Source organism: Botrytis fragariae (assembly GCF_013461495.1).
Source record: "Botrytis fragariae strain BVB16 chromosome Unknown tig00000061, whole genome shotgun sequence".
Taxonomy (NCBI): Eukaryota; Fungi; Ascomycota; class Leotiomycetes; order Helotiales; family Sclerotiniaceae; genus Botrytis; species Botrytis fragariae.
Window position 1 is genome coordinate 880,507 of NW_023500994.1, and position 14,643 is coordinate 895,149.

A 14,643-nucleotide genomic window follows, 5' to 3' on the forward strand; every position below is an offset into this window, starting at 1 on the left:
AAATGCTCTGACGATTCGACAATGTAAGATTTCGAGTGTACAGTGTTCCATTGCACTCATAAAAGAAATATGATCAAATACCCCAAAATACCACCTTATTTTATGCTGGCAACCAGGCCTTACATGAATCCTTGATGCGTATCCCTTTTCCTCTGCGACTCATGACCCAAACCAAACGCCGTCATTATGCTTCATTATCTTTCCTTGGTATCCCGAAATTTTGACCCTTTGTGAAAATGACTGACTCCTTCGACCCTTAAACACGCCATGTGTCTCATTTACCATATTTGAATATTCCGAAAACCACACTAATGAAATACTCATGCCCATCAAGGAGTCAAAGACATCCCAAACCCGTTCGTAGAATCATCTCATTCCTCAAACAAACTGCGTCCCCTGTTGCACCGGCAAATTATGCGACGACTGGCCCGGTATCCTTTGCTGAGATGTCTGCTGCTGATGTTCTCCCGCATGATAAGGTGGAGGCACCCCGAGATTGGAGTTCGTATTCATGTTCATATGGTTAAGACCAATATCATACTGCGCCTGTGGGTTTCTCCACGGCTCTGCTTCGTAGCCTTCTACTTCCCCTGTGATATCTTTGATTTTCTTTGCTTGGCGACGTTTGTAGCCCCAGAAGAGAACGGGCGCGCAGATTATGACCATGAGAAGTGTGCAGACTAGAAGGGCCCAGTCGAATTTGGGGTTGAGTGCGAGGGGGAATCCACTGAGATGGTGTTAGATTTGGTTTATGGGTGGGTGGAAGAGGACTTACATGAAAGCGTTTATGATTCCAGCTGGAATAATGACACGGCCTAACCAAACATGCATAGGGGCGAATTTGGTGGTGGCCGAGGTTTTCTTATACATTCGATGATGAAGGAATCCAAGGATCCATTGTCCGATCATGGCTATAATAATGATAAGGCCAAAGATTTGATGTCCGGATTTGAAACCTTTCGTCTATAATGATGTTAGAGAATGATCATTAGGGACTGAGACAATTTATCATACCCGGTTGTAAAGTGTACCCAACTTCGCGCCTAATCCAACCCCTACAAGTGCAATTGCAAGAGATATGGTTTGGTTGAGAGCATGCCACCTGGGACTATTTAGAAATCTCAAAATGACTATACCCAATGGTAAAAGTCCAACAAATACTAGAACCATCAAAACAGCATGGGCAGCGGACGAGATGTTGCTGTCCCCTTTCTCAGAAATTTCAATAGTGCCTTTGGAATTCGAAGTTGGAATGACAGGGACACCTGATGTACCCACCGCTTTCGATAAATCCATGGAAAAAACTCCATAAGAATCATGTCTCTTGACATCAGCGTGCAACGAGTTTGATTTCAGTGTTCCGGGCGGTCCATTTGCCCATATGAAAGTTGCGTTTTGGTTTGTTGTCGAACCCAAGGATCCTCCTTTCCACGAGGTACAGTTTAGACATCTCCCATTCCACGTGAAAGTGTCGTTGGAAATTCCAGTGCCGGCAAGAGATTCAACCACAATATCTGTGGCATGCGATGGCTCATTCTCCCCGGAAGCTATCCGAGGACTGAGAGTTACATTCTTTCCGGTGGAATCGGCATACATCATAAACATGAGGGAATTTTTCATCTTGTTTGATCCCATGCCAACAGCCTATTTCGTGCGATTAGATGGAACAATTTGCTCGTTTAGAGGTTCGAACTTACTATCCAGGAGCAACTGCTCGGACCCGATATACTGAAGTATAGATCATTGTTTGTATTCTTCTCTGGTATGTTGAGAGCAAATGTGACGCTCGTATCCTCAGCAACAAACCCCGCTGCAGTTGTTGATATGGCATTGACTATCGAGAGAACTAGCGATACTTTTCAGAAGCTGTCAGCGTCATTCTGTCCCTGGTGCCCCTAGTTGGTGAGACGCTCGGGCCTAACAGCCCCGAAGCGAAGCCCCAACATTTCTTTGGTTACATACCCGCTGTCGTTCCCAAAATCATTCGAACCATAACTTATTTATTTTTCCAAATATTATTTCGTATGTTTAATTTCTTCAAAGAGATGAAGCTACAACAACCATAAAGAGATGAAGGATCAAGTTATCCTTTTCTATCTCTTCCACACCCTCTCGATGTTACTTCAATATATGGGACATTCGAGCATATCTATGGCCAACACCTTTTTTTTACCGCTGAAGTGTCAAATTTGTCTTCTAGCCGCCGTGATCGTTAACCTATAAGATCGCGCATCAGCCTACCATCTCAGAGACAGGAAACACTGCGACTATTTTACCATCTTGGCAGGTTGGAATGAACGCGTGTGTGATTGGATGGACAGTTTTCCCGGGGATGCCATTGAACCTCTTTGCATATCAAATGCCGACATCCGCGTGCAAATATAGCATTGATTCAATGCAATGCGACGACGATATTTCTATCGGATTAATAATAGATTTATTTGGGTTGCATGGAAGTATGTAATTATCGAATCACAGGTAAATCTGAGCCAAATCTGGATTTCCTAACGTTCGACTTCCTGTCGTTGGTCCAGTAGTCAAATTGCTCGTCTCCTTTTGCATACTGTTTCAATTTTTCAACGTATTGAGAAAATATATCATCTCGTGCAACTTTGCTATCTTTGGTTACATCTTCAATGCTTTGTTCCAGGATGCTTTCAAAATTTCTACGTTTCTTGCATCGAGCATTACAGCCAGTGCTACAAAGCTTTCATGGGAAGTCAACCAACAAGAATACTTACCAAATGAGATTACCTTTTCATCACTGGAACAATGGAAAATCAAAAGCCTTTTTGTTCAATCTGCGAAAGTATACCCGACATGTCGTACTGGCGAAGTTTGAAGATTATCAGATGGATTCTTCTGAAGTCCACAGCGACCACCGAAAACTTCCAGATCAACTCACATTGTGAAGCTCGAATGGTTCTATTTATAACTTAGTAAGGAAAATTTCTCAGTCTCACTGGGTGCCAGTGTTGCAAACTCGAGGGACAATATGGTCGGTCATCTTTACAATGGCCTCAGGAAAGCGGTGCTAGATTGCGTTGTAAGCAGGTCTTCTTTTCTATTCTTTCATGTCCTTTGAGGATCTTCTTGCTCAAGTTTGCTCATGTTCAATTTTCCAAGTATTTGAAGCTATATGGGTACTTTGAGATCATGTGGATGTTGAATGTCTAAAGAATGGCTAGTGTCAGACGAACATTCAAGGTCCTAGAAGCTAGTGAGATCTTAGATCATATCGAATTTTTGATGTGAATGGTAACGTCGATAGTCATGTTAAACTCGTGGTCAATGACTCTAGTTTCACTGTCATTGCTATGGAACTAGGCCTTATCATTGGTTGCTCTACTAAAGTCCTCTGCATCGGTATGAGACAACGATACGATGTAATTATCAATGCAAGAGAAAGCTCTCATCTACCAAAGATTAGGAATGTTTCGTATTCGAGACGATACAAATCATTCCGCATCTGATTATTTTTACTGCTGAGAATGAGAACAATCCACCGAGAGAGAGGAAAATGAGGCCATATCACTGGCGCGAGTGAGTATTCAGTTATTGCTTTTCATACTAGGTAATTATACTGGGGCCTGGTTGGCTATTTGATACATTGCCATATTCGGTAGTATATGGGGTGAGGGGGTTTGCGCTTTGAATTGTTGATAAATTGTGGGGAGGATGGATGAGATTGAGGGGTTGATTGATCTAGAGGGGTTGAGTTTTATCTGTTTGGCTTGAAATACGATTGCGAAGGCGGATGCTACAGATTTAGTAGGACGATACGACTGGTTGAAGTTTGGTTTTCATTTCTTGTCACTACGTTCGAGGAGTGTTATGGTACATAATAGGTACAGAGTACCAGAATTTTCAACAGAATTTATGAATGTTTATGAAGAGAGTCACGCTGAGAAGCTTGAATAATGTAAATTAGCAGCATACTGACTACTACTGTGGCCATGCCGATCATATGTAACTATACGAATGCGTTCACCGTGGAGGTTGCCATTTGAAGCTATTCCCGAGATCTGAAAATAGAACTTCGGCCAATCAAATGCATGAAATTTCTCTTGTAGTTCTAAGCGGCGACGAGGCAAGCAAGCTAAACATACCTACCTACCTACATTGAATAATCCCTCCCTTGCTTGTAAACTGCATGCAATACCACCAATTAGATGATCCGGGGAATACGCCCCGAGTCTTTCGTAGAAAAGTAAGGCGTGCAAGCGTTTATCAAAACTTTGCATTGTGTTAACAATTACTGAAAGTAGCAATCTTGGGCTTGGATATTAATTGGATTTATGGTACATCAAGACGCCATGTATGCAGACTGCAAGCTCTAAGGATCTGATATGACTCCGCAGGAAACGGAATTGGTTGACGAACTGTTATTTACTTCCTCTTGCGTTCCTTTTTGTCTCTCTCTTTACCCCACACACCAATTGCTATTGATTTGTAGTGATATGTGCAGAACCAAACTTCCTAACTTCCTACCTACCAACCTAGTAACAAACTTGCGTACCATCTTCAAAATTTCCTGTTGCCTTTCCTTCTTCCCTCTCTTACTTCAATCAACGAGTTTCCTAGTTATTTCCAATTTGTTTCTCTGCTATGTTTGTTGACTTTTCGAATCGATTCATCCACAATCAGTGCCTACATGCGACGAACCATCAAGTCAGTTGTCAATCTTATCTCTCCGATTGCTAAGGTGATACAAATATTAATTAATGGGGCACAGATAACCCTTGACATGCACTGAAATTTATTGATTGCGACGCGTCGACAGCCTTACCTTTTACTCCAGCGCGCCTTGATTTTCTTGGACATTTTATTTAAACCTCGAGTCCCATCTCTGCTGTGCTCTGCTCTGCTCAAATATTGAACTCTTCGAATCCATAGCGTTTATTGCCATTTGCAATTTGCATTTTAATAAGGCTGGCACCTCGAAAAGCATTTCTTATCGCGATCTAAACTTACGAACCCCCGCCCTCTAATTTCTTCGATGCGACATTTCCTACTTCTTCCTTTCTGGCAACTATCTTCCCATGGCTGCCTCTCACACAGCGACCGTCCCGGATACACCAGACCAATATAGAAGCAACAGTATTAATAATACAATTGGGAGAACACAATTGGGTGGAGCCTGCAATTATACAGATCTGAATTTTGGAACAAAATGTGGATGTTATGAATTCTGGGCTCAACCTCAGAATTCGACGGCCAGCGCAATATTAGAGAATGGAGGGTTGCCTAGAGCGGAAGTCTGCGCATGCGGACATCATCTTTGTTTTCATGGTCGTAAATCTTCACAGCCAGCAGAGGACCAGCGATCACGAGCTTTAAGTAATGTCTCGGGACTCAATTTGGAGTCTATTACTCCTATGGCTCAAGTGAACCGTCAGCCATCTACTCCCAAGAATCTCAACGGACCTGAAAATGACAACCCGGATCCCGCTCGCCGAAGTATACAGGAAACCCTCGAATGGAGCCGGCTTGTACAATCTGAAACCGGACCAGAGGAACTCCCGCCAATTCCATCGCAGTGCTTCTTGCCCTCAGAGACTGCTTCAATGACCTCGAGCCAGGCTAGGCGGCCTTTCTTTGGCTTGGGGCTCAATACCTTGAGTCATATTCCTCGACTCAACACGCAATTGCAAGCTGTACAAACAGGTAAGAGACGACCTATACAGGCTTATAAAACCCCCGATGGTCGAACATTTCTTGAAAGTCCTACCGAGGTATTGACAACGGCACCAAGTCTGCAAGCAACCAAGGATTTCGCATTTCAAGGTGTCCCAGATGAGCAAGCTATGGATAAAACGCTGGCAAATATTAATATCAAACCTCAAGCTGCTACTCTACCTCTACGCTCCAATAGATCGCCCTCAATCCAGGCTTCTCAGACTAGACCTGGACTCAGTGACCAAGAGGATATTCTCATGGATCTCATAGCTAATTTCGATGAGCCCGATAAGCACCTTGTCCCCAGACTTCGTGATATCATAACAGATTTTCCAAATACCAAGCGCAACCATGAGGAGAGAATCGATGCTCTTGAGAATACATCATTCTCAAACACTGGGTTTGAGGAGCTCCAAGGAGAGATTGATGACCATGGTGAACGTATCAATGAGCTTGAGAATAGAGTAGAAGAGCTCGAAAAGGTTAATGCTGCAGCTGACGAGAGCAGTATAGGTACTAATAGAAACCTGAATGAGTCATTCGATTCTCAGGCAACCAAAACATCCTCTGCTCTCTCAGCGAATGCTAGGGGCCGCTCTGGTCTCGCGTCTCGTGTGGAAAAGCTTGAAGATAGACTCACTCAGATAGAAGCTACTCTTCCACCATCATGGGATCGACCATGGGAGATTGAAGTCGTATTCTTACCATATGGACCCCAGATGATGGGAATTTGGTCTACGAATCACGCAATATCCAAACGCTCAAGGGCTAATAGTTGCGCATCTGAAGATTGGACTCAAACTCAACAAAACGTCTTGGCTGCTGCGCAAGCCTCTCTTTGCGATCAAGGTTATTCTATGTCCTGGGAGAAGATGATGCTGAAGAAAGGCAATGTAGACGATGATCTCTTGATGCCGAAAGCGTGTGGTGCTACCACTACGATCAATGAACGCTTGAAGAGCAGAGGTTTAGTGAAGGTGGTGCAAATCAAAGGCCCCGATGCTCGAGATGTGCAAGTAGCCTTGATGTCAGCCTTCGGAGATCTTCCCAAAAAGTTATCCGAAGATGTTTTCTCATCGTCCAAACATACTCCACCTCGGATTCCTAAATCCTTGGACAACTATCTTGGACTACGCGCTACTTGGATACCACTGAGGAAGTTACATAAAACGTCGGTTCTACGGTTTCTAGATCCTTCAGAAATGGTCACTCCTGCATTGTGGACCGTGCCATTTCTTTCTTCAAGTGTGGCAATGCGCACAAAGAGTATGCGGAGGCTCTATGTCACACAAGCGGATAGCTATCTTCAACATCATGTCAATCGCTCGGCAAGATGGACTTGGCAAAAGTTACGTCTGCTACCTCGAGTTCACGATGAAGACGTTGTGGAAAGCCATACACCAGAGGCTGATGCTGCTGAAACATGCTGGGCGTGGGATGAGCGCCTCGATCCGGCTGATGATAATGCATCATTCACTACATCCTTGAGTATTCGATTATCCCAGGAGGCAGAGGATGCTGAAATCGAGCCCAGTTCTCCATCAGACGAATATTCTGCTGTTGACACACCTATGGAGTCTTCAACTTCATCTTCGGTTACACATTCCAGAGTACCAGGATCGTCTCCCGTCAAACAAGACCGTCATCCATATAAACCTCTTCGTACGGCTTCCATGTCCGCACTTGCCCCACTTATCACGGCTCAAATGGGAAAACGCCGAATTGGCTCTTTCGATCGTGAACCACAATCATCTCCCCTTCAAAAGACCTCTAGCCTAAAGCGTCGCCGTACATCAAAATCACCTATTCGTCCACGTGATGCCTGGAGTATTGGTCCCTCAAGTCCGGGGATTTCTATATCGCAAGAGGTTGTAGACTGTAAAAGAGGCGTCACTCCATCCGCGTACGCTACGCCTTATAGTAATGCACCTTATGTTGATACAAATTCCCGTACAAGAAGTTTTCAAACGCAGGAAGATGCATTTGGTAACGCGACTTATAATGATATCAATATGGATGAAGGCTATGATGATAACGCATTGAGCGATTTTGAACCATTTGCCAACGATGCATCTGATGAGGAACAGCAACTTTACGATGTGTGGGGAGGCATGGTTGATGATATTCCCAAAGAGGATTCACAATCAACAATCAAGATGACAACAGCTAGTCTCCTTCCACGAGAACCAGAAGTCATTGAAGGAGAGGACAGTGATGATAGCGATACTCCATCTGAATATCCTAGTACACAACCTGTTGGGAGATATATCAAAGGGGCCGTTTTTCAAATTCATGTTGATGAAGATTTTGAAGATGAACTTGGTTAGAATATAAAATACATTCGACGAGTATGATCCGACGATATACAAGAGACAAGATGAGGAGTTGATATGTATTGGTTTGTTATTTGACAAAAAGAATATGGGGGGGTTTTTTAAATGCTGTTTTTGAGCCTTGGAGCGTAGCGTGGAGTAGGGAGGTTGGTACATTGGTGCATTGGTGTTTGTGGATTTGTGTGTGATATTTTACTTTTCTTTTACTTTCTGGTTCTTGAGAATTTTTAAGGGCTGATGGTCTTTTCTTTGGATGGATATGGGATGGATGGAAAAAGTATATTTGAGAAGGATAACTATGAAGGCAGGTGGAGGGGAAGGTATATTGAACGAAGTAAGGAGAGTTAATAAACGAGAATCGATAAAAGAGAGTCGCTTAAAAACAGCAAATGAAGAAGAGGCAATACAGAAGACAAACAAGAAAAGAATAAAGCTGAATATAAAGAGAACCAAGATCAAGAGTGGAAAAATCAAATTGGACAGAATGTTAAAGAATAGAGAACAGATTGTATAAGCAGGCATGGCATGGTATGCTATTTTACATAGGTATAGATTGAAACACGGAATAGGATCTGGGATTTTTTCACTCATTCTTATTTGGGGGGGAAGTTATAGAGGGAGAGAAAGATTGGCAGATTAGCGGTTTTGGAGGATGTTGTTGAAAATATTGTTGAGATCTATAATGAGAATGATATGTTTCTTTTCTGTATTGTTATATTGTGATTTGTGCGGTGTATATGTGTGTATGCTTGTGTTCATATCTTTGCCAATTTTCAATTTTTATCATCAAACAGTCCATGTCCTTGGAATTTGTTATACTGTATACTGTATAATAATGTGTACCGTCGTTATACTGAGGATTCTTTCTATATGATGGATTGAGGGACTGGGGGACTGGGGTGAGGAGCTGTGAGAAAGAAGAGGAAGAGGAAGAGGAAGAGGAGAGAGAGAAAAACATGGATTGGAGGGGGTAGCGGGATGAAATGTAAGGTTACCTACTTAGGTAGGTAGTTGTGCTTATTTAGTATGGGTAGGAAAAGGATGAGATGAGATAGGATGGGATAGGATGGGATGAATGAAATATTCCTATTACACTTCTGGATTCTGATAGTTTATTTTTTTTATTTTTTTGAGGAGTAGCTTGGGGATAGAAGAGGGGGTTGATTGTTGGATAGTTGGGTAGTTGGATGGATTTTCTATGGGTATGGGTATGGATTTTGGTGTTTGGTATTTGGTGTTTGGATCTGATTTGGTAGTTTCGCTTGATTGTATATGAATGCTACACGTTACGATACCGGGATGTTTTCTAGATTCTAGATTCTAGATCTGGGATTGTAGATTTGAGATATGAGATATGATTCTAGGGTCTAGTATAGCATTTTGGATCTCCTATGTCCCCTTTTTGCCTGTCCTATTCGTGCTGAAACGCACCTGTACATCTCCCTTTCTAACCATGCGAATTTTCCTTACAAAAAGACAGTCCGCCTGTCACGCATCAACTATCCCAAACTGTGTTCCCAGCCACAAATCCAATCTCCTATCCCATCAATTGCGCACCTACACATACAAAATCTCCATGTTTGCTCTACGCATCAAATCATCTAATCATCTACTCATCTACTCACTCTTATTCCTCTCATGCACATGCATCTTTCCATTCGCATACAAATGACCATTTCCAAATCCATTTGAAAACACATCCCCGTTTCTTCCTTTCTCCTCTTCACCTCTTCCATTTCCCATGTCCCAATTTTTCGCTACGTTTTTTCGGCCAGCTAAAATTAGACCGACAGGCCACGCGAAGCTTTTGCCTAGTTCTTGGCCTGCTTCTTCGGAGGTGAGGTATTCGACTAGTGCTATGACTGTTTTCATGTTGTTAGATTGTGTGCTGTGCACTTTGTTTTATCGTGTGTATGCCCGAAGGACTTCCTAGCTTAGGAGATTTAAAGATTAAAAGATCGAAGGAAAATGGACATACAGATATAAGCACCGATTCCCGTCAAAATATGCCACCAGCCATGTAATTCCAGTACAAAGGACCAAGGCATTCCTAACGAATGTTTCGTATCGGTAAGAGATTCACAAAATTGATTATCTATATTCCAGAGAATGAAACCGGATACGAAGATTACTGAACGTGTTAGTTAGAACTCCGTAGGAAGATCATGTGATATGAGAAGGAAGTATGACAAGAATCTACATACCACCTCCATATGTAACGAGTTTCTTGACCTGCTTCTGGACCTCTACATCTGCCACGCGGAGATTAATGATACTCCGTGTTTTGATGCCTACGAATGCGATTTCGATACCTGTTTATGTTCGTCAGCTGTTTGTTGCCTAATTTTTGGGTTGTGGATTACAGGTGAAAGGGGGACGGAAATCGAGAGAAGTCTTACCGAAAAGAACGGGATGCATTACAGTTTCGTCGGTAATACAATGCCAGGCTACAAATGCAACCATGAAGGCAAACAAAGATACTCCGGTTACAACTGTATATCTGAGTGATTTGTCATATGTGAAAACTCGATGGACGACAGTAGATGTGGCGATCAACATGGAGGTGTCGTCGACTAAAATTTATTAGTATGGATATTCATATGAGAAGGTATCAGATTAATATAGGGGATTGAATTCCCTTGACAAGGGAAAAGAGACATAGGTTACACATACACCATTGAGTCCAGTCTTTATTAGTTGCATGGAACAGAGCACTGAGGATACCTACTGCTGCGAGTCCGAGATAGGGTAGATTTCGCAGGATGGCATCTTGACGGTTGGAGTTCGCGCGGATACCTTTGTAGGCGTAGTAAACTATGTATCGTTGAAGTATCAGCACTCCATCGGTTGTTGATGTAAAACTGAATCTCGTGATCAAACACGTGGGAAGATATGAAGACGGGATACGAGAAAGGGAAGTAGAAGAGGGAAGAATATACGGTATGTGATATTTGTGAGTGTATTTATGAACTCGGCGATATATGTAGTTACGATATGATCCTGATTGCCATCAGTTGACTGATACATGATTTATTTCATCATAAACCGAGAATTTCCATACCTCTTCGCAGAAACTACTCGATGTCAGTATGGTGAACGAGAGAAAATGGTAGTAGGAAAATATACTTACTTTGTTTGCGAGTTAATCGTGCCCCAATATGGAGGGTAGGGTTCTTTTCTATATGGTATTGACGGTATAGGAAACATCTTGAACTGGATGATCGTCGTCGATCAAAAGAAATGTGTGTGTTGAATGCAAGTTGTAATTCAACGAAGATCACAGTCTCGTTGAAATCCAAGAGAACCGTATCTTGTGGATGAATTTCAGGATACAAACGTAAGATCGCCTTGTAAGTGAATAGGTAAATCTTCTTCCACAAACTTTGAAAGATATTCCAGAGATATCAAATCAATATATTCTCACACTCCAAACCAACAAGACTGTTTTCTATACTGTAGTAAGTGTATGTAATGTATACCTGATCTATACGAGATATCTCATCATCTCTTATGCTCACACCCACAATTCAAAATCTGGTTGCTGATAAGTTGGTTGTACATATGTAACCTTTTGAGGAAAAGAAAATCGCACGGGAACAGGTGGAGTAATTTGAACGTCATTCTCACTACGTACCAAAGGGTATTGCCTGAATGCGAGTCACTATTGATTGATTGGTACGTATATATTGTCATGTTTTTATAGCAGGGGTTTGGATGATATTGCTATATGCATTTGCATTTATAGATCATGACGATGTTATTCATGCATACACGTGTTGCTGTGGACTGGATTACATTACATTATGATGTTTATATTTATATCTCATATATATCATAAATTGTGTGTGAAAATGATGCTGTAAGAGATAGAAAGTTATTACATGATAGATACATTTTACAAAGAATGAAGATATACTTTACGTTGCCATCTCGAACAACACCACAGTAGACCGACCCATCAATCCCTCCATCACTCCAAAAGACAAAAAAACACCAAAGACCCCCCAAACTCACATCTAAATATTCGTAGACATCGGCAAACCCATCTCAAAATGTCCCGATCACCCAAATCAACCAATCACGGCACACTCCATCTCGCTGACCCCATATCTTATCCTCTAACCTCGGTTCAATTCCTCCCAAAGCCATCGAACCAATACTAATATCACGACCTCCCCAAAATCCGGGGAAATGTCCTCCTCCTCTTTCTCCCTCCCCAACATCGGAACTGCCAATCTCACTGCTATCATCGCCACATCTTCCCTCTACATCTACTTAATCGCATTACATCAACATCAGCAGAAAACATTACTAGCAGGCCAGGAACGCGAACAAGAACGCGTGCGGTTATCTCAATTACAAGCACAAGCACAATCTCAGAGACAGAAACCGAAAATCCAAACACAACCTCCGAATTCACGAGGAGGATACACAGGTTCACAAAGTTCGAGTGGAAGTAGAACAGGAAGATATTCTGAGAATCAATCGCAAATCGGAAATCGAGATCAGAGACCAAATTCCAATTCCAATTCCCATCTCAATTCAAATACACACACAAATACATATCGTCCTCCCCCATTCAGCAAGATGTCCAAAACCTTTTCTCCCTCGGAAGTCGCCGCTCACAAAGATGCCGAAAATGGCATGTACTTAATTATCGATGAGAATGTATATGATGTTACCAGTATGTTCCATTTTCCCTTTTTATCCCAATTATCCGAAAATTGCCCCTTTTCCATACACTCATAATTACCTTCCCCCTTCAACCCACGGCTAAACTAACCTTCTTCCCAGATTTCCTCGAAGAACATCCGGGCGGTGCAAAGATTCTCAAACGTGTTGCGGGTAAAGATGCTTCGAAACAGTTTTGGAAATACCATAATGAGAATGTGTTAAAGAAATATGGGGAGAAATTGAAGATTGGGGCTGTGGGAGAGAAGGCTAAGTTATAGATGCAGTTTGAGAAGATAGCCGGATTGGAGTTTGGGTATTGGAAACTTGGGAAAGGGGGGCGAGGAGATGGGAAGTGCAAGCGGAATTGTGTGGAGGTAGATATTAGGGAGTAGATATCGGATGATTATACACATGCCCATGAGATGAGATGAGATGGATTGGGATACTAGACGGTAATATAAGAAGAGCAGAGAAGAGAAGATATGTGCATATATACATCAGATGAGTATTGTTAGAAACAACGATTTCGATGGACGATTTTAGTTCACTGACCATGTTATTATATCGTCCGCTGGATCATGAAATTTAGAGGTAGGTAAGCATGAATATAAAACACTGCTCACGTCAAGTGATAAGAGCGAGTTGGGTAATTGACAATTCACCGTATTGGGTATTCTATCACTACCTAGGTATTACTGATTTTCCAGTACGAAAGGAAAAGTCCTGCAATTATTCATGTTTCTGTTTCCTTTCCTATCCTCTCATTCCGTGTTGATCCATGAATTCCATCCGAAAGCATCGCTATTTCATAATTCATTCTCTCAAGAATTGTCTTGCATTTCTGTAATCATAATTCATCACCATCACCAAACCACCTAACACATCAATCCTCCCAACATCAACCCCCCACCCAATCCCATCGCCAACGGCAATCCCGCTCCCCCTCCATATCCCCTCGCATAACCCCTATTATACGGCATCCCCGGTCTACCATACGCACCCATCCCCATCGCATACGGACTCGGTCCAAACGCTCCTCCACCAGGCATGAACGGATTATATCCATATCCTCCCGCAGGATACATGCCCAATCTCGTTGTTCCCGCACCGGCCATTCCCGAACCCGGATGATATCCTGCAGTATTTCTCGGAGGTTCGATATACACATCTTTTCCATTGCGATCTTTACCCAATAGCTGTGGTTCGCCTGTCTGAATCGCCTTGCGCATGGCGTCTCGAATAGCTTGATGACGTCGATACATAGCAGCTTCTTCTTCTTCTCTCTTTCTACGACGGGCTTCTCGCTCAGGATGCGTGGAATTGGTTAATTTGTCTTTCATTTTCCGACCTAGTTTGTGGATGCCAGTGGGATTTTGCTCATTGGGACGAGCATTCTGAGAGCGTGCAGGAAGAGCAGAATCGTCGTCTGTGCTTTCGGCTTCGAGGTCGGCATCGCTGGGGACACGGTGTATACCTTCGATTCGTTGACGTTCGTTGGGTGGGAGAGAAGAGAGATATTCGTCGTCGTCGTAGGGATGCCGCCAGATGGAGCGGGGAGGGGTTTGTCGGGTGTCGACGAAGAATTGATGGTTGCTTTCTGTGTCGTATTGACGAATCCAACCAGGAGGAAGGGAACGCGCTTCGTCTTCCATGGAACGACGGCTTTGAGGAGGAATACCACTTCGGGTTTTGTGGGGGTGGTTGGGAGTGGCACTCTCGGTGTAGGGTGGTGGTGGTTCGGTGGGATTAGACATTGCGATGTGATGTGATGTGGTGTGATGTGAAGATTGTATTGTTTAGAGGTACGAACTCGAGCACTTTTAATGCTCGTATGTGATAATTCTTTAGGTGTCGTTGGATTTTAATCAAAAATATCTCAATAATATAAACCTGTATCGAATTTCCAAAAGATATATGTAGCAGTAGTTCCTCGATTTTGACCTTACCCCAAGCTTGT

At 42.8% G+C, this 14,643-nt stretch overlaps 5 protein-coding genes across 5 annotated transcripts; 2 read left to right on the top strand and 3 right to left on the bottom strand.

Moving 5' to 3' along the window:
• Nucleotides 1-378: 378 nt before the first annotated feature.
• Bfra_008404 (putative integral membrane protein) lies at nt 379-1,993 on the bottom strand (the record flags this gene model as incomplete). The annotated part of the gene is made up of 5 exons (XM_037338767.1): nt 379-727; nt 776-963; nt 1,015-1,644; nt 1,698-1,855; nt 1,963-1,993. 5 exons carry the CDS (start codon nt 1,991-1,993, stop codon nt 379-381), a joined length of 1,356 nt encoding a protein of 451 aa, XP_037192073.1.
• A 3,049-nt stretch (nt 1,994-5,042) lies between these two features.
• Nucleotides 5,043-8,006, top strand: Bfra_008405 (uncharacterized protein; the record flags this gene model as incomplete). Its single annotated transcript, XM_037338768.1, has 1 exon — nt 5,043-8,006. One exon carries the CDS (start codon nt 5,043-5,045, stop codon nt 8,004-8,006), a length of 2,964 nt encoding a protein of 987 aa, XP_037192074.1.
• Nucleotides 8,007-9,398: 1,392 nt separating this feature from the next.
• Nucleotides 9,399-11,219, bottom strand: Bfra_008406 (putative alkaline phytoceramidase protein; the record flags this gene model as incomplete). Its single annotated transcript, XM_037338769.1, has 8 exons — nt 9,399-9,874; nt 9,991-10,143; nt 10,217-10,324; nt 10,412-10,585; nt 10,686-10,826; nt 10,952-11,012; nt 11,074-11,086; nt 11,143-11,219. 8 exons carry the CDS (start codon nt 11,217-11,219, stop codon nt 9,630-9,632), a joined length of 972 nt encoding a protein of 323 aa, XP_037192075.1. The 3' UTR covers nt 9,399-9,629.
• A 984-nt stretch (nt 11,220-12,203) lies between these two features.
• Bfra_008407 (putative cytochrome b5 protein) lies at nt 12,204-12,964 on the top strand (the record flags this gene model as incomplete). The annotated part of the gene is made up of 2 exons (XM_037338770.1): nt 12,204-12,696; nt 12,807-12,964. The coding sequence occupies 2 exons, from the start codon at nt 12,204-12,206 to the stop codon at nt 12,962-12,964; spliced, it is 651 nt and encodes a 216-aa protein (XP_037192076.1).
• A 597-nt stretch (nt 12,965-13,561) lies between these two features.
• On the bottom strand, nt 13,562-14,440 carry Bfra_008408 (putative ww rsp5 wwp protein; the record flags this gene model as incomplete). The annotated part of the gene is made up of 1 exon (XM_037338771.1): nt 13,562-14,440. The coding sequence occupies one exon, from the start codon at nt 14,438-14,440 to the stop codon at nt 13,562-13,564; it is 879 nt and encodes a 292-aa protein (XP_037192077.1).
• Between the last annotated feature and the right edge of the window lie 203 nt (nt 14,441-14,643).